Source organism: Limanda limanda, chromosome 6 (assembly GCF_963576545.1).
Source record: "Limanda limanda chromosome 6, fLimLim1.1, whole genome shotgun sequence".
NCBI lineage: Eukaryota > Metazoa > Chordata > Actinopteri > Pleuronectiformes > Pleuronectidae > Limanda > Limanda limanda.
Window position 1 is genome coordinate 13,482,606 of NC_083641.1, and position 15,378 is coordinate 13,497,983.

At 43.3% G+C, this 15,378-nt stretch overlaps 1 protein-coding gene across 2 annotated transcripts in view; it reads right to left on the minus strand.

Moving 5' to 3' along the window:
- Positions 1 to 15,378, minus strand: part of hip1 (huntingtin interacting protein 1) — a 41,754-nt gene that overhangs the window by 7,707 nt on the left and 18,669 nt on the right. For both annotated transcript variants that reach the window (XM_061073179.1, XM_061073180.1), the window contains exons 2-23: positions 14,485 to 14,548; positions 13,752 to 13,894; positions 13,564 to 13,620; positions 12,729 to 12,809; positions 12,017 to 12,093; positions 11,366 to 11,427; positions 9,640 to 9,780; positions 9,435 to 9,492; positions 9,179 to 9,254; positions 7,985 to 8,128; positions 7,258 to 7,355; positions 6,776 to 6,848; positions 6,473 to 6,656; positions 5,812 to 5,900; positions 5,013 to 5,129; positions 4,594 to 4,695; positions 2,622 to 2,816; positions 2,298 to 2,445; positions 2,049 to 2,135; positions 1,269 to 1,376; positions 268 to 404; positions 17 to 127 (exon numbers count right to left, since the gene is read on the minus strand). In XM_061073179.1, the coding sequence (XP_060929162.1) occupies positions 17 to 127; positions 268 to 404; positions 1,269 to 1,376; positions 2,049 to 2,135; positions 2,298 to 2,445; positions 2,622 to 2,816; positions 4,594 to 4,695; positions 5,013 to 5,129; positions 5,812 to 5,900; positions 6,473 to 6,656; positions 6,776 to 6,848; positions 7,258 to 7,355; positions 7,985 to 8,128; positions 9,179 to 9,254; positions 9,435 to 9,492; positions 9,640 to 9,780; positions 11,366 to 11,427; positions 12,017 to 12,093; positions 12,729 to 12,809; positions 13,564 to 13,620; positions 13,752 to 13,894; positions 14,485 to 14,548 (2,352 nt within the window). The remainder of the gene's footprint in view (positions 1 to 16; positions 128 to 267; positions 405 to 1,268; positions 1,377 to 2,048; positions 2,136 to 2,297; positions 2,446 to 2,621; positions 2,817 to 4,593; positions 4,696 to 5,012; positions 5,130 to 5,811; positions 5,901 to 6,472; positions 6,657 to 6,775; positions 6,849 to 7,257; positions 7,356 to 7,984; positions 8,129 to 9,178; positions 9,255 to 9,434; positions 9,493 to 9,639; positions 9,781 to 11,365; positions 11,428 to 12,016; positions 12,094 to 12,728; positions 12,810 to 13,563; positions 13,621 to 13,751; positions 13,895 to 14,484; positions 14,549 to 15,378) is intronic.

Genomic DNA, 15,378 nt, shown 5'->3' on the forward strand with positions numbered 1-15,378 from the left:
ACACACACTTAAGCACCTCTATCCTGGCAGCAGCTGACTCCACAGCAGCAGAAGTGGAGGACATTTCCAGCTCCACCAGATCTCCCAGCTCCCCCTGCTGCAGCTCCAAGCCCCGAGGACGCAGTTTCTGAAAACACCAGAGAGACTTGAGTTTAATAATACAGCAGAAGAACAGGACCTTTCGCTGGGATCCAGATTCTGAGGTCGTAACAGCGACATCATCATTATTATCTCAGCAGCAGTGTGTCTCGGCACCGGAGCACAAACCTCTGCGGTGGCCAGCAGGGCTTCCAGAGCAGCCTTCAGTCGGCTGTCGTCGGCTGCAGCCAGGCTGTCGCGCTGCTTCATCTGTCCCAGCAGAGCCAGAGCCTCGGCGCCACACGTCTTTACACTCTCCGACAGGGCTGACAGAGACATAGACGAGGAGGATGCACGTGTTAATTACACTCACTTTCATATGAAAGGACCATGTTGTGTCCTCTGTTAACTCCGATGTGTAGCGGTGCAACTAGTGGCTGCAGCTGTAGTGTTAATTATACCGACGTCCCCTCAGGCCAAGTGTCATCTACCAGCCGCTCTCATAGTATTAGAGAGGAACTAAAATTACCGTTTTTGGACGCAGCGCATCCAGCTGATTTGCATCAAAATGTACACAAGATTTAAAATCCTCTATTGAAATGTTTTTGCGCAGTTTGGACAGAAAAGGTTCATGTCTAAACCTCTCCATCGACTTCCTGAGCTACAGCTACAGAAGCAGCTTCAGTCTGACCCAGTTTCAATTCTCTGTGTTTGTTATTTCTTGCAGTAATAAGAGAGCATTGTTATATTTGGGCATGTTTAGTCTTCCAAAGGCTGCTAATATCTCCCAAGAGATTAGATCCTTCAAACATTACTTCTGCTTGAAGTCAGCAAAGAATTAAATTGTGCATGTTTTGACTGAACTTGCGCATTAAAGACTTTTAAAGGGCTGCTTCTCAGCATGATGCGAATGCTGTAGCAGAACATTCAGACTAACACAAGGTGTTACAACACTTAGTTGACAAACCAGAAGATTATTTCCTATAAGTAAATTATTGAGGCAATAGTTTTAGCTCATATTGCCAAACTTCACATGTTACACATGAAGACACATGAGCGACTCACAGACCTGTCAGAACATGACTGAGCAGACTGACTCACCCACAGATTAATATCAGGAGGGACCTGGAGATTAAACTCTATTCATCTCCAGCTCTCTCTTTCTCTGACACACACGCACACACACTTACCATCAGCCTGCTCCACTGCCACCATGTGGGAGGTGGCACTGCCCTGAACGATGGTGTCTCCCACCAGGTGGCCACACTGGGTCACCACTCGCAGCAACTCAGATACATCTAGATAGACATGAATACAAGTCAATAGAAATCGGTAAGAATTTACTGACACACACACACACACTTAGTCAACATTAACACAAACACATATATAAAACCCTGGCCCCCAAACATCTCTGTTTACTGTATTTATATGCACATTAGGCTCTGCAGCTGATAGAAACCTTACAACAACTAGTATACTATAGTACCTTTTAAAATACAGAGCGACAAGTTTTATTTTCATCTTGGGAATTCCAGTCTAAATGTCGACTGTTTTTTCACTTCTCATAAACCTTGTACAGATCTCTCATCGTAGCCACTTCTGTGCACACAGAGACTGTACATGAAAGTGGACGTCTCCACTTCCCCTCACATTCTAGAAATGACGCCAGGATGATGGAGCCACGGTAGCAATGCTCACACTCCACCAATCACAGGTCAGTCTCAATCATGACATCATACCAAGTTTTATATGCAGTCTATGGTTGTGCCTGCTCAGGACAGTTTGCATCATTATGTTTATATTAGAGTTTGGTGACATCCTATCTTCAACCAGTGCGTTTTAGTATCTGTGGTTGTTCGGCAAAATAAATGCTTAGAAGGCACAAACAATAAGCTAAAACAGCTAATTATTACCTATTTTATAATGTGTAATAAAATAAAATGTGTCCCTGAAAAAGCTAAACTCACCTGTGTCATCTGCTGTGAAGACCCCGCTGGCAGAATGGAGTCGCTCCATGCAATCTAAAGAGGCCTGACATCTGGATGCTAGATAATCTGCAGAGAGAAACACAAAGAGACACGATGCATTACAGCGGGAGCTTAGAGACAAACATGAGGGCATGCACACAACCCTTTCTACACACACTGCTAATTAGTGTTCCTTCATGGAGTATGAGCTGCCTTGTTCTGTGTTGCTGTAGAATAAAAGCCCCTGACCTGCAGAGCTGGTGCAGCTGATGTGTGCCGGGTCGTGAATCTGAGCCAGCGAGTCCTGGATGATCTTCTCCGCCTCCTCCACAGCTCCCTGCAGGCTGGACCAGCGAGCTGCGACCAGCTGACTCTCCAGCGCCTGCTCCCGGCTCTCCTGTGGACGCAAACACACACGGACCAAGGTGAACCTACGACATCGTCATTTATTAAAAACGCTGGAGGGTCTTAGTGTTAAAGAACTATTAATTGGACACACTGGATCATCGTGGTTCTGTCACTTCTATCTGCTTGATTGATTGCAGCTAATTAAAAGAGTTCACATTCATTCACCTTCTCATTGAGCTGATTCTGCAGAGCCTCTGCCGTCTTCACCCCGCTCTCCCTCTCTGTGGCCAGGGAGCTCTGGACCCGCTCTAGCTCCTCCCCCTGGGCCGCCAGCTCCACCTCCACCTTCGACAGGGACTGCACCAGCTCGGCCTTCTCGGACTGCAGGGCGGTCAGCTGCGTGCTGAGCACCTCGCTCGACTGCACGGAGGACATAAAAGATGGAGGGATAAAGAAGTGAGGAATGTGACACAGTCTGGATGGTGTCGGGGGACGATGAACAGACAGCAGGACGTGGTTAGGATAATACGCAGCTGTCAGGACATGTCAGGATGTGGTTTTGCTGCGAGCGCTCCGACCTCACAATAGAAAACATTTTATCTCCAGCCAGTGATTACAACAATACTGTCTCCATTTCAGTTTGTGGACAGTCTCCAGAGACGGTTGGGTTTACAATCAAAGGAAGGCGGGGAAGTTGTGGTTGCACAACTCGGCTGTAAAGCAGCAATCGTTAGCTACGACAAACAGAGTGAGGTTGCATCACATTCTGTGCGCTCGAGGTTTGTGAAATGAAATATTCAGACTGTTTACGACCATCGTGTTGTAAGCAGAGTTAGGTTATGACTCATGAGGTGTGTGCATGAAGAACAGGTGAGAGACTTACAGCCTGAACGCCAGCAGGTCCCACACAGACGGGGGGGAGAGAAGCAGAGAGATAAAACAAGAAAGGAGAATTGTTAAGGAAGTTTTTTTTTTAAGAGACAGGAGCTGGTTAGAGCTGGACACTGGAGACAGGAGCGATAAAACGTGGGCTGGTGTGTGTGAAAAATGAGCTATTGAGATTCAGAATGATGGAGGAGGACAGGAAAGGTGACAGAGTCGATGAGAAGTAGATATGAAAATAGAGAGAGGAGAGGGAACTGTGCACGGAGAGAAAAAGGAGGGACAAAGGTAATCACAATCACAGACTGAATATGAAGACGGAGACATCACAGCTCCCCAAACATGAAGCAAAGCGCCTGGATCGCCCCCTGGTGGCTGGGTGCAGTACGTCATAAATCATGCCTCCTCCATGTTAATGGATGTTACGTGTACCAAACTAAGCATACATCCACACTACATTTCAAAATTAATTTCAAGATACAGGCCTCTTAATTTCCCTTTAAAATATATATATTGTTTTGTAACTTCTCATAGATGCATAGAATAAATCCTTAGCCCAAGAGAAAAAGAGAAATGGAGGGAGTGATGGGATGGATGATAGTTTGAAGATAAAAACATGCACAAAAACAGCTTTGTGACTGAAATTGGAAAATGTTGTTTGAGTGTGGTGGAACGTTTCAGCCTGCAGCCTGCCCTCGCTGATAGACGCTCGGGTGTGGTTTACCATCTAAGTCAAGATCCAGGATTTGTTTAAATCCAGTTTTATAAACCACTAGCAGCACTTTTACGGTCAAATTCACCCATTCAGACGTATACAGTGCTACTATGTGCAGCACTTTTTTCTTTCACACACCATTCACACAGTCACGGCAATTTGGGCTTCAGTATCTAGACAAGGACACTGGTACGCAGACTGAAGGAGCCAGGGATTGAAGCACTAACCTTCTGGTTAGTGGACGACCCACTTTACTCCTTGAACCACACTCTCATGTAAAAGAAGTTATAAAAATGATCCTGAAAACAGATCCCAGGTACGACTGATTCATGTTGTGACTAATGCTTTAAGATGAGATCATCAAGTAACTGATGACTGGGAAACGAGTGCTATCCTGTTATTAGATTCTATTCAGACGGTAATCCATTTGGATTATCCAGGTCCAAGGTACAGCATTTCATTTCAGTTTCTTTTTAGTGGGACAGAATATTGAAAATTAGTTTGGTAACTTGACAAAGAGTTTAGTTAGCAGACGGAGGCTTAGATACAGAAAATATGGGTGTAGTCTTTCTTGAGTAAGAAATGTGAGAGGAGTGCAACCTGTTGTGAAGAAACCACGGTGGTCTTCAGGGAATCCAGCTCTGTGCGGCTGGACACCAGCTCTCTCTGGAGCTCCTGGAGCTGCTCCAGCTGGTTCCTCTCCTGAGCAAAGACACGTGGAGATGTCACTTCAGATAGATCACATCAGCTCAGGTTGAAAACACTGATTTATAACATTTCAGCATAGATTATAAGAACACAGGAATTTTCTGAAGACTGCACAGGGGACCCCACAAACCGTATCTGTACATTACTATTCTCCTCACAACCAGACCTCTGTATACATGCACCCTAAAATAACCAGGTTTGAGTCCTTCTCCACATCTCTGTCGGACACTCAGCAAATCATTTGGCTTCAGAGGGGGTCAATTCTTTTGTATGTTTGTCGGTGATAAGGACTTTCTTCTCCTCCTCCTCACCTGTCTGTCTGCAGACTCCTGAGCTGCTTTCACATTCTCCTGCATCTCTTTCCTCACCACCTCCACCTCATCCTGTGCCGTCTGAGCCACCGTCATCTGCCGGGTCACCTCTGCGTTCTACACACACACATACACACAGAGACACACACACACACACACACACACACACACACACACACACACACACACACACACACACAAACACACACAAACAAAGCCGCAGACATGAAGAGAAAGAAAGCTAAATTATCATAAATCTGGTGGTCTAAGAAGAGAGTAATTAAAGGAGACATTTAATGCTTTTTCACCTCTTCTAATGTTTTAATTATTACTTCTGCAGAGTTTAAAAGTTCCTGTTTCTCATCAGTAGTCCGGCTGATGCTTCTGGGCAATAGGTCATGTGGCATCCTAATGCATTGTCATATTTGCATAATGCACACCTCGTGGCTAGATTGACACGCCCCCCCCAAGAAAGCCAGGATAGCAGATGCAGACATTTCCAAGACTCACTGGAGGCAGTTGACCAATCACAACAGAGATGGCCAGCTGGCCAATCACAGCACACTGGTCTATGTTAAAGAGACAGGAGCTAAAATCAAGTGTTTCAGACAGAGGCTGAACAGAGGAGCTGCAGCGACGGGTGAGGAAAGTGATGTGTTTCCTGAATATTACAGCATGTGAACATTTCAAGCAAGGACTTAAATTAGAATTATGAACCTGTATATGAGTATGTCTCCTTTACTCTAACTTGGAAGCTCAAGGTTTTCATAATCAGGTGAGAGTGAGGTATCTTTCTCACCTTCCTCAACAGGTCTGCATGACTCTGAACCAGCTCTGTGTACTTCTCCTTCAGTTTGGTGTAGCGTTGCTCGTTGGCCTGGGCTTTTTCTGGTGAGACAGAGACAAACACGATTATGTGCTGAGGAAGCATCATCCTCATCAATATCATCATCATCATCATCATCATCATCATCATCATAATCATACAGTGAATGATTTCAGCATGTGAGGAAATTGCAGATTTAGTTTTTTGTGTGACAAATATTAGATCTTTAGGTACATTCCTACCTTTCCTGGTCTTATTTTGATCAGAGAATTTCTCTATTGATTTTATATTTTAGTTGCACAGAAACTTATTTGGATATGTCTGTTCTAAGTGTGTTCAAGCACATGATAAAACACATATACCTTTCCAAAGTGGGTTTTCCTCACTACAATAAGATTATCAACCACGTTTGCCACATCTACAGTCAACACTTTTCAGCACCTCAGCAATTCTTTGCTCCATATATCCAAGATAAACACATAAGGGGCTAAAATATAAAGCCATGCATGTTAGAAGTGCTTGTTTGTTCAAAGATATTGAAATAATGTCTCTTTTCTGTATAAGGTTAAATGGTGGAACACGCTCCCCAGTAATATAGCACCAGTTAGAGCGTATATAGGAGCAGGATATTTACTCTCTATCTCCGTCAGGCTTCGCTGCTCCTTCTCCGTGTCCTCTCTGACCCTCCTCAGGTCGTCCAGCTCGGCCTTCAGGAACTCACACTCCCCCACAGCCTGCAGCCTCAGGTGGCTCTGCTCGGCCAGCTCCGCCTCCAGCTCGCTGACACGCCCCCTCAGCACCTGACACAACCGACCGCTCTGGAGACGGAAGGAAAAGAGAGGGAAAAGTAAAGATGATTCACTTCTGCAGAGTCTGTGTGATGTTTTGGGATTTGCAACAAGGTGTAAAAAGGAAAGAGGGTTCCTCGATTCTTCACCTCCACTCTGAAAGACTCCAACTCTTCTTTGAGGGCCTGGATCTCCCTCGTCAGCTGTTCAATCAGGCGATCTCTGATGGACACAGACAACATATCTCTTATTGATCCAATACATAAATAGACAGCTGAAACTTTGCATCAGGTTTTACAATAAATATGATTACAAAAAGAACCACAGATATCCATGCTGTGCATTCAAACTTAGAGAAGATACATGTTTTTGATATTCCTTATCTGTTTATGTTTGGAGAGCGTGCTCATGACATACTACGAACTAACCGGTCCTCAGTCTGAATATTTTCCAAAAAATGTTTATGTTGAAACGTGACATTTTGTTATAGATTTATTAATTAATTACATATAGTGCAATACTTTTATTGTACTTACTTATTTTGCTTCTTGCAGATTCACACATCACCATGGCAGTTAAATAATATTTATAAAAAAGATCAATCTTGAAATGATGTTGTGGAGAGACTTACTTGTCGTCTTTGCGCAACCCGTTCTGACTGTTGAAGTTGAACGGGTCACTGGCCGCCGAGGTGCCGAACAAGTCGTCAAACTTTGTCTCCACGGCAACCTGAAGGTTAAAAATAACAATGTTAAAGGAAAACGTATGAAAATGTTGGTATTGATAAACATACTTTGATTATGCAGTTAGTAGGAAACATAGTCATTAACTTAAATCCATCATAGTTCTACAGAGCAGGACTAGTTTGGATTTACAGATAAAAACAACATTTAATATCCATTAGACCAAAACTGCTCATGCTCAGTCTGTGATCCAGGTGTCCTGCAGCTGGATGGTGGATCCAACATGGATTTCATTATAACACTATTATATCCAATATCATAAGAAGAATATTTGTTGTTTTTCCCTGAGTGCCCTTCAAAATGCAGCTATTTGGAAGACAACATAATAAACATGATGACATGCGAGTACAAATACAAACCAGATGTTTAGAGTAGTTTTACCAGTAATCTAAGAAATAAGTGGTTTCATGTGGGAGTTTCAGAGATGCATGTTATTCCCTGATTTATCTCATCCTCTTTCCCTGAAGCTGATGTTTTTATTCAGGGGATTTCAGGAGAGAATATATTTTTGATTATTGATCACAGCAACGCACTCCGTAAGACGAGGACAGTTTCAGAAGCGATGCACAGCGTTAAAGATGGCACCATTCAGGGACACTCGTCTTGTGTAGTTACCGGCAGTGAGGGGACATCTGTGTCCACCAGGTCGTCCGTCTCCACCATGTGCTCCGACTCGGGGGATGATGACTCAGCGGGGATCACGACCACGGGGCTGATGTGCTCCGACAGAGCTGAAGCGCGCAGGAAGTTGGGGGGGTTCTGCAAGGATCAGAAGGCACAAATCTGATCAGTATATATTGTCAAATATGTTACTGTATCCATTGAAGCACTGGCCACAGTGAAGCTAGAAATGTGCTAAAATGTTCCTTGTTTGTGATCAGTGTGAACAACAAAAAAGCTGTTGCATTTAAATTTCCAATTTAGATGTAAGTTATGTCAATATATGCGGCATAGGTTTGACAGGGATTAAAACTGGAAATCTACAGTTTGGATTTTTGGGGGGTTGCTGCTGATACTGATATTAGAATATATTAACGACATATCGGCTGATATATACTTAAAGTATACTGAATGCTCAGTGTCCATTAAACTACTGTTTCACACTATTAATTACCCTTGTTCTTATTATACATTTCAACCTCTGAGTTTGTTGTACTGCTTTTTCTCGTACAATGACAATAAAGGCTATAAAAAGTAGACAGCATTTCTAAGAGATATTCTGTGTGTGCAGTAGGATGAGATAAAAGCATTAAAATAAAACTTTGTTTACAAAAGGTGCATACAAGGCACTAAAACATGTTGAAAAAATGGTAATTTGAATATTAAGAGTCAGGATCATGCAGGTCAATGATTTATAATAAATGTCTTTGTCACCACTAGATCACTTAATGTTGGCAGTGGATATGAGATACACCCACACATACATGTGATTAAGTTAAGCCCAGCGTGTGAAGTCTTGTTTCTCATTTACATTACATTACATTACATTACATTACATTACATTACATTACATCACATTACATTACATTACTATAGCCCATCAGTGAAACAGAGGATGGATAAAAGAGTGTGTATGAAAAGAACAGACATCATAAGAAATTGTCAAATGTTAATTAGAGTATAGGACAGCTGAGCTCCAAGAAGAATGAAGAGTTTATAAATGACCTGTGTTTAAAGAAAAACCATCAGAGCATTTTGTTAAGAAATGATTTCAATTGTAAAACAGAAACCTGATATAACATTTCTGTCATGGGTCGACTCTAGGCTAAGGTGAGGTTAAAAATTAGAATTGGTGACGGCCGTCCTCACCTCAGGCAACTGTGGGATCTGAATCAGCCTCTTGAAATACTGCAAGTTACTGGAGCGATAGAACAGACTCTTTAACCTGGAACAGAGAGAGAGAGAGGAGAGAGGAAGTTAAACATTGCAAATTCATTAACCATGGTGCTAAGAGCTTAGACTGCTGGGTCACACTCGGTCAGAGAGCACAGTGTTTGTGTGTCTGTGTGTGTGTGTGTTTGTGTTTGTGTGTGTGTGTGTGTGTGTGCGTGTGTGAACGTCTTACTTTTTAAACTGCTCCTGGAAGCGATCTCGGTGGCCCTGGAGAGTGTCTGCTGGAAGGCCTGGAGGTGAACACAAACACAAACACATCAGTCCTCAGCCCTGCAAACTGCTTTTGTGGTATTTATACATGAACATGCCAAAGAGAAAGCTAATGTGTGTGTGTTTGTGTGTGTGTGTTTGTTTGTTTGTGTTTGTGAGAGACTCACAAGAGTGCAGCTTAAACAGCAGCTTCACGGTGTAATCATACAGATGGCTGGAGTCCAGGATGACTTGGATGAGGGGAGCCAGGCGACACTGACCTGCTGCCGTCACCGACACCGACCGGGACATGTCAAGAGAGCTGAACACTGGTACAGGAGAGAGAGATAGAGAGAGAGACACACACACACACACACAGGTCAGATCAATAAATGTATTCACATGATCTATATCTACAAATAAAGACTCCTCTGAGATGATCAGGTACAGTTATAAACACAGCAGGAGCTGCCGTACTCCCACACATACACATATCAGAGATTATTGATGCGAACACAAACACAAAGTTAAAATCCATCCTAAGAGATCCAATCACAAGTTGACAGGTCAAAGTTATGGGTAGTTCAAAGTTCGACCCACTCTGAGTATAGAAATGTGTCCGATGGCAGTGTGTTTGTGTGTGTGTGTGTATGTGTGTGTGTAGCGTAAAAATGCATTTGACTCATTGTGAAACTACAGCGGGTCAGAGGAGTCCTGAGATCCGATCACTTGGACCACGTTTGGTGGTCTGAGCGATCGGATCTCTGGCTGGATTCAAAACGCATTCGGGTGCCTTCAGACCTGTACTTGAACTTAGTACATAAAGCATTAAGTATTTATGTATTGAAAATCAACAATTATAAATCCCAACTTTTTCATCAATCAATCAGCTTGTGCTGCTGTGCTCTCTGATCACTTCCCTGCATCGGGCCACTAGACCTGACTAATGAAGTATGTGAAAGCAACACACAGCTCAAAAGGCAGGCTTAATGTGCGGAAAAAAATGGAGCAGCAACGTGAAACACTGACGCGCTTGTTAACGACTCAGCCTCCATCGTTACACCCCGTTTTCATTTCCCTGCTTCGCTGCCTCACAGCATCTCCAGAGCCAGAGCCTGTGTGTGCGCTGCAGAGGTGTGGTTTTCTGCACAGCTTAACACACACAGACACACACACACGGACACACAGTCACACCTTAGGCCTGGAATCTTTCCTCTCAGATGACGTGATGCTTTTAAAATACTCCAGACCGGGGGAGGAAGCTGACAGCAGCCTTGAGAAGGGTGTGATTTAACACACCCATGTGCAGTGGATTTTTTGGGGGGTATGAAGTCAAAGATTTGTCAAAGAAAATATTAAACTCGGGATACATGGACTAAAAGTTGCTTATTTTGTCCTGAACATAAAAGCAGAGATACAACTTTTGTTAGTATCTCCATTTCTCTGGAAAGAGGAAAGGAGGAGGAGGAGGGAGAGATACTATCATCATTAGGAGGTAGAATGAAGGACATGATAAATAGAGTCCACAATGCAATTTCCTGCCCCCTTCCTTTTTTAAGGGGGGGTGTGCAGCATTTGCAGCTTTTCTTCGGAGCTCCTGGGCCACATCCTAGGCGTCTATTTTTAGCTTCAAGCGTACTTTAAGAGACATCAACCCGCGATGACTCACCCAGACAACAACAGGGGAGAGGACAGTGTGTGACCACTCACAGGCTCGCAGCACTCAGACGAGGAGGAGCTGTGATAGCACTGATGATAACATCAGTCCACATCCGTCTGTCACAGTGTTTGTCTTTCTGCGGAACAGCTCAGACTGTGGCTGCCGGTCTGTCAATGGTGTGAACATGTGTGTGTGTACGTGTGTTTGTGTGTGTGTACATCGTCACTGGTCTGCCGCAAACATGACTAACTTACCACTGAGGAAGAGGTTGAGCTCACACTCCAGATAGTCAAACATCTCTACGGTCAACTGAAAGCTAGGGAGAGACAGAGAGAAGACAATTTTATGATGCTATCAGTAAAACACACATACACACATACACAAGCAAACACAGTTGTGTCTCAATGACCTCAGAGGACATTAGTTGACCTTATTGAGGACACTCATTGGCATACTGCATTCCCTAACCTTAACCATCAAAACTAAATGCCTAACCTAAACCTAAACTTACCCCAATCTAAAACCTGAGCCCAACCCTAAAATCAAGTCTTCACCCTCAAACAGCCTTTTGAAAATGGGACAGAAAGTGAGCACCAGACAAAATGACCTCACTCTGTAAGGTCTAGGCTGAAAATGGTCGTCACAAAAATATAAGAACAAATACACAAACAAACATTGTCTATTTTATGAAGTTTTTTTTTCTCAGATGAGTTTTCTCCTGTTTCTTGTTGGTGAACATCCGAACAGCTCAGGCAGATTAAAGTTTTATAAAAATCTCTGATCTAAAGTCTTTCTCTAAACATTTGCTTGACAACAATACAGAGTTCCTTCCTGTGTTCCCACTGTCTGAGTCACCTTCTGTCCCATTCTCCTTAACAATAACGAAAGCAGCTCGCCACACTCACAAGTTGTTCACGTCGTTCTCTCCCGCCTCGTCAAGCTGTCTGTTTGACATCTGCAGGTTGCCAGGGAAACGCGGGTTCTGAAAGGGAAGATATACAAGAGGAGGCTTTAACATCATTTCACACACACAGTTCAGCTCTACAGCTACTTCTCTGTACAGGTAGAAGACAGTGGATTATTTAGGTTTTATTACAGCCTTCAACAAACATGGTATATGGTATGTAATTCATGAATCTTGATGACCTTGAGGCAATTTGTTGTATATGTAAATATGAATTTAAAAGTGGCTTCATAAAATAAACTGTTGGGCCTTGGTGGACATACGTGCTCTTTTTAGATTTCTTTCCAGGTTAAAAGATAATATATACAACAGACGACAGAAGCTGATTGTTGATAAACTGCCCTTTATGAAGTGTGTAATGAAAGAGTTTGTATTATTTCTGTCCCTTTGAGATCAGGAGGTGTTTTCTTTGATGCACAGAGCCTACGGATCAAACTGGATGGTGATATGTAAGAACATATGGCAACAAATTTTCTCATAAAAAGGCCATATTACAGATTCTTGAGAGGCCATTAGTGTAAAGCCAGAATTCTCTATGAACCCCCTCCCCAAAAGAGACACGCTGGCACTAAAAGGAGTGTCTGAGACAAAGATAATGAGTGGTGAGGGAGGGAGACTGGCGCTGGGTTTTATTAGCTGGGCCGACAACTCACTTTGATGTGAAACTCCATTTTGGTGATGAGCAGTTTGAGGTAGATGCTGCAGAGCTTCCCGTAGCCTTCGCTCAGGTGACCCTGGGGGGAGGAGAGGAGAGGAGAGGAGAGGAGAGGGGCAACAGAGAAATGTTAAGAGAAAGATGAGAGGAGGCATGATCAAAGCCAGAAAGTGTAATTCCTTCTCCCTTGCAGGGAAGAGAGGGATTGGCTAGGAACACTCTCTTACTGCACAGGCAATAGATACAGTGTGGAAACAATCTGAGAGTGTGAACAAAGTTGAACATCCCCAAATATTTGGCCAATTGCCTCTCACTTCCTTTTTTTCTCTCACACAGGAAAGAGAGGCCGTAGCGTTGTTCACAGGGACCTGTATCCTCCTGCCTCTTGACATCAGCAGAAATTGAGTCATGAAAAAAAAGGAGGATCTAGGCCTGCGCCAGAGTCACTGCTGCTAATCACACGAGTAAATATAATCCGTGAGCTGAGTGATCGCTCAATTTAGAAATACTCTTCTCGATTTCTAGTGGTGTAACAGTCAATGTAGCTCTGTTGTTAAAAAAACAAACTCTCTCAGGTTCTGACTTAAAGTAACAGGTTCACTGAAAAACAGAAGGTGATTTTAGCTTTGTTCATCGCTGAGGTAGACGATTTAAAAATATTACTCATACAGGCGTGAGGGGTGAGATGAATATCTTTGAGCAGGACAGGTAATATTAAAAACAGCCCACTTGATTAAATGTTCTACCAGCGGAGAGGAAGAAGGTCGTCTTCCTCAGGCTGATATGGCTTCATGCTGGGATGTGACTAGATGAATATAAAAATGTGTTCTTACCCACATCCTGCTCATATCTGTTAAATCAGCCTTGTTCCTCATGGAGTCCTTAATCACCTGCAGGGACGTCAGCAGACACGGAGAGCAGGGGAGAAGAATTAGAAAAACAAAATAGATCCGATGAAATATATTCGATTACATGATGATTCTGTTCTCTGGGTTTGCAGTCGTGCCGTCACGCTACGTACGTTTGGATGTCCGTCTCGCAGCAGCTTGTGGAAGACGTGGCAGAACTTCCAGCAGAGCACCGCGTTGCTGGAGAGAGGGAGCCGGTTGATGGCTGCCCAGAATGTGTGGGCGCCTTTTTCATGATGGGTCCCCAAGATGCAGGGTGAGAGCGACAGTCAAGGATAAAAGGGTTAAAGTGCACGACATTGTTTCGGTGGTGTTAATCTGGATCGTGACCGATATTACATTACATCTATTTTTTACTCTTTTACTGCCTCTGACCTTTCTGTGAAGAGAAATCATCTTGATTTCCCCCTAGCGGCTACTTTGTCGATTCTGGGCTACTGTAAAAAACATGGTGGCCTCCGTAAAGAGGACCAGAGATAAATATAATGTATTAAAATATAAAGGGTTCATTTTAGTTTAAAGAAATCAACAATTCGTACAATTTAGATGAAACTAACTAGTGAAAACATATGGGATTATTTTATAAAAAATGTCTGCCAATAGATCCCTTTCACCTTAATCTTACACACTTAACCTTTAATATACGTTTAATAACTCCATTTCTAGAATTTTATATCTCACAAAAGCTGTCTGTTCCACACATGACTAAATTAGAGTCACGTGGAGAAGATGGGGTTACCACAAGTTTGTTGTTTTGATCTTGCACTAACATAACCCTGCAGCCACAGAGGAAACGCACAACCACACACACTCTCTCTCACACACACACACAGTAAACAAGGATATTCCTGGCATGTTTCTCTTTGACAACGACCTCCTGTGTGTTGATGGCCTTATTGATGCTGACAGCCTGTGAAGAGGAGAAGAGAGAAGAGGTGAACACATGAGAGAAACGGAGAACACAAATCAGCACCCAGCTTTTTTTTCTGATCGATTGCAGAAAAAACGTTCAAGTGTTAAGTGTTCCATTTGAACACAGGCAAGCACGCGCACACACACACACACACGCACACGAACACACGCTCACACACACGCGTAGAACCACCTGGGGAATGAGAAGCAGCCGTTTTTTAGTAAAGGGTGATTGACCCATTTTCTGCAGAGTTGGTATTCAAGGCAGCGCCTGAGAGGCCTGAGCTGCTTTTTAGGAGCTCGACAGCCTCAGAGGCAAACAGCTGTCTGAGACGTGTGTGCCAGCACATCTCTCTTTACATGTCCCACCTGCACAATACAGCCACCAATTCAAATGAGAGAGGAAGAGGAAAAGACAATGATACGGTCATGGAAAAAAGGTAAATATTCAGAGCTCAGGGTTAGGCTTGCTTTATGTGTTGTGGTTGTCTGGTGAGTTCCCTTATTTCTTACCACAAGATGACTTTCATTCAGGTGTTTTTAGTAAAATAAGTAGTTAAGTCTTAAGAAAAGTAAATGGTCTTATCGACCAATAAAATGCTTTGAACTGTAAGTCACATTCAATCACATGGGGATTCAGTGTCTTGTCTTTACCTCCTGAGCCATAGCGAGATAACTTTAGCTTATTTATCTCCAGATCTGTACACATACTTTGATGTGTAAAAGCAGTGGAGATTAAGGGATCATTAAAGATCTGGATGTATCCTCTGGGGACCACCAGTCTGAACCTAATGTTACGGTAGTACATGCAATAGATGCCACGATGTT